The sequence below is a fragment of the Triturus cristatus genome, chromosome 6 (genome assembly GCF_964204655.1).
Source record: "Triturus cristatus chromosome 6, aTriCri1.1, whole genome shotgun sequence".
Taxonomy (NCBI): domain Eukaryota; kingdom Metazoa; phylum Chordata; class Amphibia; order Caudata; family Salamandridae; genus Triturus; species Triturus cristatus.
Genome location: NC_140589.1, coordinates 150,199,770 through 150,213,739, shown reverse-complemented (window position 1 = coordinate 150,213,739; position 13,970 = coordinate 150,199,770). Strand labels below are relative to the sequence as shown.

At 44.5% G+C, this 13,970-nt stretch overlaps 1 protein-coding gene across 1 annotated transcript in view; it reads right to left on the bottom strand.

The window, feature by feature from the left end:
• Window positions 1-13,970, bottom strand: part of DNAH14 (dynein axonemal heavy chain 14) — an 894,889-nt gene that overhangs the window by 866,360 nt on the left and 14,559 nt on the right. The window contains exon 3 of the mRNA XM_085610384.1: window positions 13,725-13,843. Within this exon, the coding sequence (XP_085466510.1) occupies window positions 13,725-13,843 (119 nt within the window). The remainder of the gene's footprint in view (window positions 1-13,724; window positions 13,844-13,970) is intronic.

Genomic DNA, 13,970 nt, shown 5'->3' with positions numbered 1-13,970 from the left:
AATCTTCGACACACAGCGGTCTGACATCCCTTGCGGGTTGTCATCCTCGACACAGAAACAGAGTCCTTCATTCTAAACTATCAAGTGAGGGGGCTGGTTCATCCCTAGGGGTTTCTTGGCTACAGATACACATAGTGATACGCATAAACACCTACACATCCAGGTTAGGCTAGGTACATTTAGGCAAATTACTTAGGGCGCGCATTTTACAAATATGCAAGTGCTACTGTTTTTATCTGAACTGTGCCTGTTCACCTCATTAGCACTATGGTAGAAATGTGCCTACTATTCACCATATTGGTACTAGCAATCTCTTTCGTATGCTTCTGTCTCCTGATTGTTGCAGCATATAGGTTTTACACAAGGCTGTCGCTGGACCAATAAATTCTTATTGAAACGTCCCAATTGCCATCCTGTATGTTCTGTGAGAGAAAGCAAGCACGAGTGTCTGAGTGAAACGTACTATACTGCTTTCCATGATCCCTGAGAGTCTACCTACACTACTGTAGAATACAGGGGGATAGTAGTGGCACTGAAGAGCTAGCTGGTCTAACGGCTGACATAACCTGTGGGGGTGTCCGGAAGCGGCTGGGACACCAAGCCGTCAGTTTAAGTCATCCAAAATGCTCAGGTCCTGGGAGACTACTAGGGACTACACGACACTCTAGCTAGCTTGCTAACAAGCTCACCATTTTCATTTGCTCCCAGCACAGACAGAACACCATCAGACTGGAGAAGAAGTGCAGCCTTCAGGACCTAATGGCTTTGCCAATTGTTTTAGCATTATGGTCATGTCCCTTTAAGATACCTCTTCCACCCTTTTCATCTCACTTAAAGCACTGTGGTTCACAACAGGATGTTGCCTACAGACAGCTAAAAGATGTGTCGTGCTTGTGACCTAAAAATTGAGATACTGTAAAATAGTTGAGTCCTTAGAGTCAAATCAAAAATTTGTAGAGTAGAAAGGAGAAGCGAATCCTTTACTCCTCTGTGACCTTAACTTTACAGCTTCTCTGGGAAGGCAGGAGCAGAGCAGAGCTGCTGTTAAGCATCAGAGGGGTGAGTCGAGCACTGCAGTGAAAGAAAGCGGAGTGCCTATCCTCCTTCACTGCGACCCCCCCAGGCTGTGTTTGTAGGTCCTGAGGCAATCACCGGGGGAAGCCTTTAAAAGGTGCCCTCAAAGGCACGACAGCACTTTAAGGCTGCTTACTTCTAAGCGTAGCGCTTGGATATTTAGGCGCGGATTACATTTTTAAAAGTACCCTTTTTAGTATTTGTGTTCATAATTGTTTGCTCATTCTTCCCTGTTTTTAATTGTCACTCTCACCTGCACTTTAAATCGGGCCCTCACCGCTGCTTTAGCGGGTCATCCCCAGCGCGTTCGGCGCCCTTTACTGCATTCTCGGCGCCATTTTGGATAGGGGAGGCTGGCAGGAACTGACGCGACGTAGCGCTCCAGCTGGCAGGTGGTTTCTGATTAGAGGCAATCACCGGGGGAAGCCTTTAAAAGGTGCCCTCAAAGGCACGACAGCACTTTAAGGCTGCTTACTTCTAAGCGTAGCGCTTGGATATTTAGGCGCGGATTACATTTTTAAAAGTACCCTTTTTAGTATTTGTGTTCATAATTGTTTGCTCATTCTTCCCTGTTTTTAATTGTCACTCTCACCTGCACTTTAAATCGGGCCCTCACCGCTGCTTTAGCGGGTCATCCCCAGCGCGTTCAGCGCCCTTTACTGCATTCTCGGCGCCATTTTGGATAGGAGAGGCTGGCAGGAACTGACGCGACGTAGCGCTCCAGCTGGCAGGTGGTTTCTGATTAGAGCCCTATATATCTCCGTCATGCTGACGCGCAGCGTGTTCGCGCAGCGTGTGCGCCGTACTCACGCCGGAGTCACGCCAGAGTCCAGCCCGTCTGCGCCCGTCCGCGCTAAGGACGGGCTGGACGGCGTTAGGATAGATTACAACGACCGGGAGAATACTAGGATAGTATATACGAGGCAGGAGTTCATTGCTCTAAAACCGTCCAAACTTCCATGCCATCACGGGTACGTCCCGGAGGGATTCTTGACCTGCCCCAATTGTCAATGTTTCTGGTCTTCTGCTCGGGGACCGATTCTTTCAGCTGCTGTTCCAAGGCCTAAATTCGACATTAAGGTGAGGAACAACATGGGTTTTCTTTTAAACGCGAGGTCCTTAATTAAAAATAATCTCGCTTTTAAGGATTTTGTACTGACTAGAGTCCCGGACTGGGTTTTTATAACTGAAACCTGGGCAAAGGATTCCTCAGGTCCGGATCTTGTGGAGGCAGTCCCGGAAGGCTACACCTTAGTGAGAATGGACAGAGTGGGTCGGATGGGGGGAGGGATTGGTATTCTTCATAGGGACCATCTGTCCTGCCATATTATTCCCTTAGAGGATCTCCAGGAGTCTTTTCAGGCTCTCCAATTCTCCATTAACGGAGCATACGGAGTGCCGTTCAAGGGCCTTCTTATTTACAGACCGCCAGGGACCAAAACTGACTTTGGCCGACAGGTGCTTAAGATCTTAGAGTCACATTTTGGTTGTGACCACTTCACTGTCCTGGGGGATGTAAACTTTCATCTGGAGAATTCGGATTTAACTGAAACTCAATCTCTTCTGGATATCTTCTCTGGGTGTGGGTTGACACAGCTAGTTAAAGGCCCCACCCACACGGCTGGCCATACGCTTGATGGGGTATTCTCCAACGACACTCGGTTGGCCACTGAAATGCCTTTTCCTCTCTCATGGTCCGACCACTATGCGATCCCCCTGGTTTTAACGACCACCTCGGCCAGCAATAAGGGAAATAAGTCTAGTAAGTTTGAACTGAGACGCAACTTAAAAAATCTAACGAACAACGTGCTCGCCCCTAGACTTACAGGGTTACTGATCACCCCTGGGGAGGATGTAACCTCGGCAGTGGAGAGGTTGGAGAACGGTTTTAAAACAGCTCTTGATGAACTGGCACCGGCTACTTTGTGCTATTCTGCTAGAAGAACCCCCTCGGCTCCCTGGTTCTCTGAATCATTAAGACTGCTCAGGCAGGGATTACGGAGACAGGAACGTCTCTGGCGGTCTAGCTGGGACTCGCGTGAGAGGGACAGACACAAAGTCCTTCTGAAGATATATAAGAAGGAGGTAATAAGAACTAAACAAGAATATTTCACCTCTCTCACCTCCTCTCTTTCTTCACCTAAAGACCTCTTTAAAATCGTTGACACGCTCATCTCACTAAAGATGCCAGACCCGGTGGTCAGCTCACAACAGCTCTGTAACGATATTGCACAATTCTTTAACACTAAGATTGTGGATATCCACTCGGCGTTAGAGCTAGAAAAGGTGATTCTATCTACCTCCACAGGTTCTCCCGTTACCCCGTTACCATTACCGGAGGAGGTGCCCCTTGGATGTTTGTCCAGTTTTCCATCCCTTTCCTTATCGGAACTTGAAGTCCTCCTGTCTAAGGTTAGGTCGGGGACCCCTCTAGACCCCTGCCCTCTGAAACTCCTTAAACAGTGTAAGGACTGTCTTCTGCCTCCCTTATTGGGTGTTATGAACGGGGCAATGAAGGAAGGGACCTTTCCCCCTCAATGGAAGAAAGCGGTGGTCAAACCTCTTTTAAAAAAATCCACACTTGATCCGGGCGTGCTTAAAAACTTTCGCCCCATCTCGCTGCTCCCAGCTCCCGCCAAGATGCTGGAAATTCACCTAAATCTGCATCTTGTCGACTTTCTGGAAAATTTTGATCGTTTAGATCATTCGCAGCACGGATTTAGGAGAGAACACAGTACCGAATCTGCCCTCACCATCGTGCTTGACACCATCCGCACCAGGGTAGATAAGGGACAGACCACTCTCCTCATCCTGTTGGATCTTTCGGCTGCGTTTGATACCCTGTCTCCCTCAGTCCTAACATCGAGGCTGAGAGAGATAGGGGTGGAAGGGCCGGCACTTAGTTTGCTGGCATCTTTCCTGAATCAGAGGGAACAGAGAGTAAAGCTGGGGGAGTTTTTGTCTCCATCCCTTCCTGTGCATTGTGGGGTTCCTCAAGGGTCGGCATTAAGTCCGACCCTTTTTAACATCTACGTGACCCCACTTGCCAGGCTTATTAGATCCTTTGGGATGGAGGTAATCTCATATGCCGATGACACACAGATACTGCTGTCTTTTGCCCAACCTGTCATCTCCGCTGCCTCCAATTTTAAAAACTGTATGAAGGCAGTCGCTCAATGGATGGTCTGTAATTCATTGAAGCTTAATGGGGAAAAGACAGAGATTCTGGTGTTTGGGGGAAAGGAGGATTTTTGGTCGGCTGACTGGTGGCCTTCCACTATGGGGGTGTGCCCTATACCGACGACCCTGGCCAAAAACTTAGGAGTCTTGATTGACCCCCTCCTGAGGATGGACCAACAGGTAAAGAGGACTATTTCCACCTGTTGGGGCCTCATAAACATCCTACGGAAGATCAGGTACTATTTGTCCTTTCAGGCCAGGAAACAAATTGTTTTGGCACTGATAGGTTCAAGACTCGACTATTGCAATGCTCTTTATTTAGGCATTAATAATGGCCTGCTAACCCGTCTCCAAATGGTGCAGAATGCTGCTGCTAAATTGGTTCTGGACCTGCCCAAACGGGCCTCTGCCCACACGGCTAGAAGGACCCTACACTGGCTTCCAATTGAGGCCAGGATATCCTTTAAGTCCCTGACTCTGATTTATAGGGCTCTGGCCACCAACAGGGCTGGAGGCTTGAGGGACCTGTTGGTCCCTTATACACCTTCCAGAACGCTCCGGTCGGCCAATAAGTCCTTGCTTTCAGTTCCCCGGATACGTAAAGCGAAGTGGGGTGGCAGAGCTTTCTCAACTCTGGCCCCTAAGCTGTGGAACACTCTGCCTTTGGAGATCAAATCTCTTCCATCCGTGCATGCGTTTAGGAAGGCCCTTAAGACGTAGCTATTTGCCAATGCCTACGCTTATACTTGATTTTTGCCTTTCTTTTGAATTGCTTTTGGTTAGGCGCCTTGATGCCTTCGGGCTAAGTAGCGCGTTTACAAATTTCCTTTCATTCATTCATTCATTCTGTGGCTCTTAGGGCAACTGCATCCCTTTAGAAGTGGGGGCTGCAGTATTTGTTTTCCACCAGTGTTGATCCAAACATTATGTTCATCATTTGCTCCCTGGCAAAAAACTCCAAATAAGTTCAGCTTCTTTGGGAGTAAGGTGGAAATGGAGAGACATTGGCAAGAGACAGCAATGTGGAGCATACAACGGTTAGAGGAAGGAGGCAATACAGAGGGTGGGATCATGCCATTGGCAGGGTAAGCAACATGATGGCAGAAGTAGCAACACAGTGGGTGGGGAGAAAATACCACAGGGGTGTAGGTGGTGGAAAGCATATGGAGGATGTGGGGAGGGAAGCAACATAACTGGGAGAGAGAGAAACGTGGAGCCATGTAGGGAGGAAAAGTAAACAGATGAGAGAGCAATGGGAGTGGGCAGGGAAGAAGCACATGAGCACGAGAAAGAGCGCAACATCAAGGGCAGAGGGGGAAGAGAAGTCAACTATTCGAGACAGTTGAAAAACACATGCACTCTCATGGATTGCTTATTAAACAAGCATTTGCAATGCAATAGGTCTCGCATTTGCGAGATTTTTAGCTATTGGCCTTGTAAATGACAATGCTTTTATTTATGAGTTTGAAAAACCTGCAATAATAAAAGGTATTTTTCCATTTACAATACTAATAGTTTAAAGTTTCCAAAATGTGAGAACTATTACATTGAAAATGCTTCCTATGCAGTTCTTTTATTTTATTTCTCATAAACTGTGCAATTCTGTATTGCTGTGGTCATTATATGCCCCATGCCTCATTACACACCCTAATCTGCGACGGAGCCCTGTGATTCTGTAAGCAGGAGTACTTACTTGCTCTTTGCGTTTTTATGACACTTTTATCCTAAACAGGAAACAGAGCAGAACACAACAGAAACTACACAATGCCAGGCCAAGCAGAGTGAAAAACTAGAACGGTAGGAAGCATAATAGATATGCTCCCCTAGGCAGATGGAAGAAAGATGAATGTCGAGAGGGCATTGATTACAGAGGAGAGTGGAAAGCACCTCGAAGAAGCAGAACTAAGATAAGGCACAGGAGGAAAGAGTACATACCTGCTAGACGAGGCGAGAGCCGTGCACAACCATCAAACACTGCTGGGGAGAGGACTTCAACACCCATCTCCCCTGCCACTGCTTCCTGGACACGCGCCTGTGCTGTGCCAGGGCAAAGTCCGGGACAAGGGCAGGCCCATCCACACCTGTTGGAGCCCAGGAGAGGCTGGGCTGGGCCACTCCCAAACCTCTGAGATCTGCCCTGCCCTGCACTGCATGATACTTAGTCACAATGGGTAAGAAGAAGTTAAATTCTACATCTACTCCAGGGTTAACCATATCCCTCATTGACTAAATTCTAACCAAAGCGACTAATGCAATTTCGATGGATATCGCCTTGGCGGAGCATAGACTCTCTTCGGGGGATGGTGATCACGAAGGGTCTGAAGGTTTGCTTACTGCTGTAGTTATTGAGCCTAATATTAACATCGCTAGTCAGGGTGGCGGTGAGTGCAGCAATGCACCTTCAATTGCACTGGCACCTGCAAATGACACTCCCTTTCCTATTAACCACCCCACCGAAGAGAAGTCCATCGCCTCATCGACTACAAGTGGCAAGAGGAAGAAAGGACCACATAAAGAACCTCCCTCCTCCAAACCAAAGAAACCAAGGAAATCAACACCTTTACAAATTAGTGCAGAGCCTGGTGTGGACAATCTTGAACTGTTGTGATCCCTGGCCCCTCTTGAGGACAATTGGGCTAGATTATCTTCTATGTTAAATCCTATTCTATTACGTATGGACAAAATTGAACTGAAACTTCAAGAGTTCCTAAATTCCAGTAGAGCTCCCATTCAGCCAATCCCTTCTAACAACCACCCCCCAATAACCACTAATAATCCCCCCACTGCCAGCACTTTTATTTTCAGATTGGAAGGTCCCCAGCTGTGGGCAAGCCTGGGCTTGCCTTGGCATCTATTACACAGCCAGGCGCGGGTGGGGGTGCCGTCCCGAACGGCAAAGCCCTCAAAAGAGACATTCTCAGGCCCTCTACCTCTGTCCGCATGCGAGAACAGATTAGTTACTAATAAGCCATTGGAGGGTTCTGGCGCTATCATCCGTACTCACACCAACCACACCCATAGTGAATCTATGCAGAATCATAGGGAATCCAAACATCAAACACTTAACCTTCCACCTGCGGAATGCCCTTTTGTCCTTGTCTTGGTAAATGTTCCAACGCTTAGATCTACACAAAGAGTATCCACCATCCAGCTTCTGGCCAAAGCGTGCCATTGGTTATCCATCTATACCAGGCCAGGCTACCTAATTCAGAACCATTTATTAATGGCACAGAGAATCTCGTGGGTTGGCTCATCTCCAAAGGTATATGTGGCCGATCGTGTCGTCTTAAATTTTGATTGCCCACAACTTGTAAGAGACTTACTTTCTCAGCCCCTATTAGCCCCCAAATTAGCGACCAAGATCTTTTCGGTATCCCTGGGTTTTTTCTATAAACCACAGACTCCTTACCATGAAAAGGTTCAGTCACAGCGCAAGATCTCCTCATAAATGCTAACAGGCCTTCGCCGAACACCCTTGCACATCCAACAGGTTCGCTCCATTATCTGGGTTGCATTCCTGTGATTGACAAGAGGTCACTAGCCACAAACCCCAGATACTATCCCGAATAGAGAGTGAAGGGGTTGAGATAAATGGCATTATACGGTCCTCACAGGGGGTAACTGAACATCTGAGTTGTATGCATTTACATCTCTCAAATCCTTCCAACGAGGTCACCAAGGTTCATACTTTGGGAGTAAACAACCTAGTTTACTCTCTTCTGTCTTGGAACATAGCAGGCTACAACAGAGTGGCTCACTGCCCTGGATGATTTTCAGATTATTAGTATACAAGAAACTTGGGAGATCGCACCAATTTTTATCAATGAGTATCGGTCGTTCCAATCTGCAGCCTTGCCCTCTCTAGGGGGTAGGCCTAGGGGAGGCTTACTTACATCGATATCTAACTTGGTCGCATTTAATGTTTTAAGTTTTATAAATGCATCCCCTTACTTTCACATTTTGGTTATTAAAGTGAATGATATGTGGGATCTATTATTAGTGGACTATTACAATAGCAACTATCAAAACCCTGAGGTGGCACCTGCTTTTACACAATTTAATGGAGGACTTAGCAGAGTCCCACCCCAAAACCTATGCAAGTTATCTGGCTGGGAGATTTTAACATAAAGACATGCACACGAGATCCTGTGGATTTATGCGGGATCATAGACCATAGGGATGTCCCTATTACCCATTTTCATCATGATGCCCAGGGGAATATTTTTAAACAGTATTTTAATGAAATGGCAATTCAATTTACTCAATTAAATAGATCCATTGACGGGGCAATTCTCCCCTACTTTTAAAAGAGCCGAATACATGTCCACGTTAGATTATATTATCTCCTCTGATACCCTTAGATCAAGCTTAACTAAGCTACAGACAAATTTGACAGAATTTAGTGATCCAAGTTTTCCTGTGTCCTTTCATGGCATGTTTTAAAAATTTGCAATGGCACTAAAGGCCCTAAACCAACCCTAGCTAGAAATAATAGCTTTATTTTAAAAATGGGATAAGGTGGACGTGGCCACCCTTTTTACAAGCTTTATTGTGGCAAATAAGGAGGACATACGAATCTGCCTGGATCCATCCCTAAGCCAAATGCAGGTATCTGAAGCATTCAGCAAGCTATTAAACTATCTATAATTACAGCTGATTCGCCCGATATCTGCAAGAGATATCACACCCCATCGGTGGTTTGAGAAGAATTGTTCCATAGCCTCTGCAAACCTGCGTAAGGCTCTCAAAATATCATCGAGAAATGAAGAGCATGTTTGTATGTTGAGAAAATCTTATAAACTTGCAAGGGACAGCAGGTTGAGGCAGCTTAAATCGGAGGCCTGGGATAATCTAAAGCAAGCCTCATCCCTTCGAGATAGTACCGCTTTCTGGAAGGTAATTAATGCGCCTTTCATGAAAGATAATGGTGGACCTTCCTTAGAGGTACACATGGATGAAGACTCCTGGGTAAGGTATTTTCAGGAAATCTTCCAAAAACAAGGGAAACCCTTATTGTAGATGCACGCCCAGTCACAGAGGCCTCTACTTCTAAATGCTGTGTTTCAATCTCCATCTAGGAAAGCACCAGGGCCCAATGGTGCCCTATGGATATCTTTCTTACAGATATTCCTTTCTGATCGCCTCTTTTAACGGTGGTTTTTAAAGCTATAGCAAAGACTGATCCGCCTCCCAAATGGAAAATATCTGTTATAATCCCGATATATAAAAAAGGGGATGCTTCTATTCTTGCCAACTACCGCCCATCTCTTTGCTTGATAGCACAGCTAAACTTATGGGTAGGTTATTGTTAAACAAATTGGAAGCATGGGCAGAGGAAAAGAAAATCCTCACAGAAGTCCAGTATGGGTTTAGATAGGGCAGGGGAACCATAGATCGGTATCTTAATTTGACACTGATTTTAGGAAAGTATACTATGGTGAAAAAAGCCCAAATATATAAGGCTTTCAAGGACCTGTCCAAGGCTTTCAATTGCATAGCACATAGCAAACTCTGGTTCATTTTGAAGGACATGGGAGTGGATGACGCCATCATAAATTTTATGAGAGTTTTATATGGACACCACCACCATGGTGCACTATGGGAGGCATGGTGAATGCACAAACCTATTTAAAATTGAAAGGGGCGTCAGACAAGGATGAGTTTTGGCTCCTTTCTGGTTCGCCCTTTACACCAACAAATTAAATGATGCCCTGATAAACATCTTGAAAGATACTCCACAAGTTTTGACATCTCCCCTCCCTATCCTTCTCTACGCAGGCGATGCAGTTTTACTGGCGAGGACCCTTCTGGTACTCCAAAACCTCATCATACACTATACAGCATTCATGAACGATTTGGCCCTACACATAAATAAAGCCAAAACCTATATTATGGCAATGGGTGCTGATAAAAAGAAGACAATGAGGCAAGTACAATATTTTAACTATTTTGGGGTTGTTTCTGATTTTAAACATTAAAATTGTAAGGAGATGCTGCAAAACCAAGCAAACTTAATGGCTCAAAGTATCGCTTCGATATTTAGAGTTTACAAAAAACTCGGGCTGTAAACCGATTATAGAAATGTCTAAAATTTACTTGGCTAACACTTTACCAACTGCCATGTATGGGGCAGCAATCTGGAGGATAACTTACGTGACAGCACTCCAAGTTTTAGAAGATGCATTTATTATAAGGTTGTTGTCAGTCCAACTAACATGTAACAATTTTGTTGTAAATATAGAAGCCAGTAGGCCCTATATTACTGATGCCGTTAAATTAGCTCCCTACTCTCTTTGGTTATCAGTATGGAAAAGGGGCACTGGGGGCTCAAACCAGAAAATCTTGAAAGACATCCTGAACTTGGACCATATCCATAAAATCCCCTGGCTATCATATGTTTGGCAAACCTTAGCTTAATTGGGACTCGCTTTCTTATAAGACACCCGAACCCTCTGTGAACATTTTCCTGAATCTAGATTGAAGGACATTTTCTTAACGAAAGTTATTCCTGACAGGTGGGATAGTCAAAGAGAGACACAATCTGTAAAGTTTTACGTAAGCATACCGCAGATACCCAAACATGTTCAATCTTATTCAGGGTTTGTTGAGAACAACCAGCATTGTTTAATTCTGACAAGATTTCGGTTGAATTTCAACCTGTTGATGCTGCGCCATCCAAGTAATTTATTTTCTATAAGCAATCTACCGCCCTGTCCGTGTGATAGTAAGGCGACCCAATCGACCTCACACTTCCTATTTTTCTGTACTTTGTATACAGTAGAGAAGAAGATTTTTACTCTCCCACCTTTAGAGAAATTCTCCTTACACACTCTAGCCCCAGATCTCTCTTTATTTTATCAACTAGAAACCCCATTGATTTGCTATGCACTGGCTTCTTTTTTACTGGCTGCCTTGAGACCCCGTAAGGTTTTTAGTATAACATCTATCGCACTTTAAGACCACCGCTCCAATCGATGCACTTGTTTTTAATACTTATGATTGCTACTATCTGATTCTATCTTTAAACTGAAGGGTAAAATCTCTCTGGTTTTTGTATTGTAATTATTCTATGTTTGGCTTCATAAATATATTGATGAAATGTTTTTATTATGTGTACTTTTAAGCATTTTTGAAGTGCGAAATAAAGCCGATTGATGATGATGATGATGAGTACATTCAGGCTGAGAGGTCGAGGCAACAGGGCGAGAGGGACAGGTTGGCTACCCCGGGGGATGACTGAAAGCTGCATCTCTTAAATCAGCATATTTGAAAAGAGCTGCAGATATACTTGAGGATGTATGTATATGGTATTTACATAACACAAACCTAGCAGAAAGTTCAAAGCGAGTATGAAATAGTGGACAAGGTAGTGGGTATTCAGGGTATTAAAGTGAGTGTGATAAAAATGTGGGGTCAATAGAGAGTAAAGCACAGAGTGCTTCGGTTCAGAAGTTTGAATCTACAGGAAAAGGGGAGGGTTGAAATGTGAGTAGAGAGAAAAATGGCAGTAGATTGAGGGAAGAAGATAGATAAAGGCACAAAGAAAGGGGGCGCCCAGTTTATCAGGACTACCTGTGACAGAGAAGGAACCCTTGGAGGTATCTCCTCTCATATGGCACACGTGGCCCATATATAAGTTTATTTTTATGTATTTCTTTGTAAATTTCCTGCAAATTGAATGTATTGCCCCTCTGCTGCCCCAACCGTATCTAAAGCCTAGATGGTTCTGTTAAATAGCAGACAGTGAGATAGTAACGCTTCAGCTTTGTCCTTCCCAGCTCTGCTGCATGCTCTCCCCATGTTGTTGCCCATTTCTCAGTCTACGTGGGTATACCTGGCAAGGTCCATGCCAGCCAGCAGTACCCAGAGAGATGCAGTGTATGCCCTCATGATTGCCATTAGCCTCAGAAATAGACAATGCACTTCCAGATAGCATAAGGCTAAGTGTTAAGGACCTCGTAAACTCAGTAACAGGACCAGTATCACAAACTCCCCAGTACTGAAGTACTAGTGCTTTGTCTCCAGATGTCAGTCTACTGAGTGGCTTAGACCGATCTAGAAAGTATTTTAGAAGGAACTGCTAACCAAAGTGAAAAATACAGTACTTGTTGCCACAGAAATCACAAGTGAGGTACAGAGGGCAGATCAAGGTCCAGGAAACATGCCCCCTAAAGTATAGGTAAACAAAACAGCTAAGGGAGGGAGTCAAAGCTCCATGAGCAAGAGCGGAGTTGCGCTAGAAGAGCGTTGTCCCGCTTTTCAGGTTTGCCGCGGGAAGCGTGCAACCTACCACTGACTCGGCTCATGCTCGTCTTGTTGCCACACCATCAAAGTAGTTCCAAAAACTCCACACAGACACTCCACTACAATACGTGTAATAAAACAAGCTTATATGTATAGTGAACTACACCACTATCATGGTCAGAGCAGCTAACTAAGGAGCCACAGAGCTAGGATGCAATAATTCAACCCTAGAAGTATCAATTATGGACCAATTTCTAGAGGTGACAGGAAGCCCCAAACTCCTTGCAATGGCCCGACTTCTAACCCCAAGTGTTCAAAGTTAGTACAACAGTTGTGGTTTCCAGTCTGTTTAGTCCTGGCTCAACTCAATACACCCTGATCCTCTGCTGAATGTAAAGTGAACAAATATACAGAAACTGAATGTAAACTGTAACCAATCACTGCCAATTTACATGTTAAAAAACTTGTGTCATATAATCATCCAGTAACCTTTTCTACACATGGGGGCTTGCAATTTCTTTATAGACACCTGTCTTAGATTTTCTAATTATAGTTTAGTTGGGAAATCACTAATCTTTTGTAATAGGAAAATGACAAACAGATCAACTGTACTAACTTATTACAGCTGAGTTGTGACTTAGTACTTGCTGCCAGCAGACAATATGAAAGGTAGGTCATTGCAACTATGGTTTAAGCAATAAAACTTTGCAACACTGTACCCGAAAGCAACAATATTTCTGCATGCTACCAGACAATAGCTGTTTTAGAAAGCGACCAATATTAAACAGCACATAAAATGTTTTTGTTTTTGGAACAAATTACTAGCTGCATATAGGTGTGTTTAATTGTGCACTTGAGATTCCACATTTATTCTACTTACTTGCAACTATACTTGTTCATATGAAAGATTAAGAGACCAAGGCTTTAAGCCTTTTAGGGAAAGGTAATCGTGTGACCATATATTATAAGGAATAAAATACACTCTGCTGACAGAAATAAATAAATACATTGGGTATTGAAACACTGTGGTCCATCCAGCTGACTTTGTTGTGTACTATAGTAATCACAAGGCCAGTCAGCAGTAAGTGACCAATCACAAAGCCTCTACCCCCCCCCCCCCCCGAAAAGCTTATCATTATATCAAACCCCTTTGGTATTTGTAGGATCATGGCTCTTGAAAAAAATGGCAAAAAATACTTACCACCAAATGTTTTATTTGTACATACCTATTTGTCCCAGTATCTCCTTCCTTAGCACTATGTGTCTTTTTCCTATCTCGCCTGTAAATCGATGTACGAACAGCAGCAGCTGCGATGCATCCTGAAGGGGGCTTGGGGAGAGAAACCTGAGAAAATAAATATATGAATGAGCAATACCATCTTCAATGAAAGAACACTAAAGATGCAATTGTCCAGTTTTTAGACCCATATTTTATGACATTGAGATGCACTTCTGTGGACAACAGACTCACA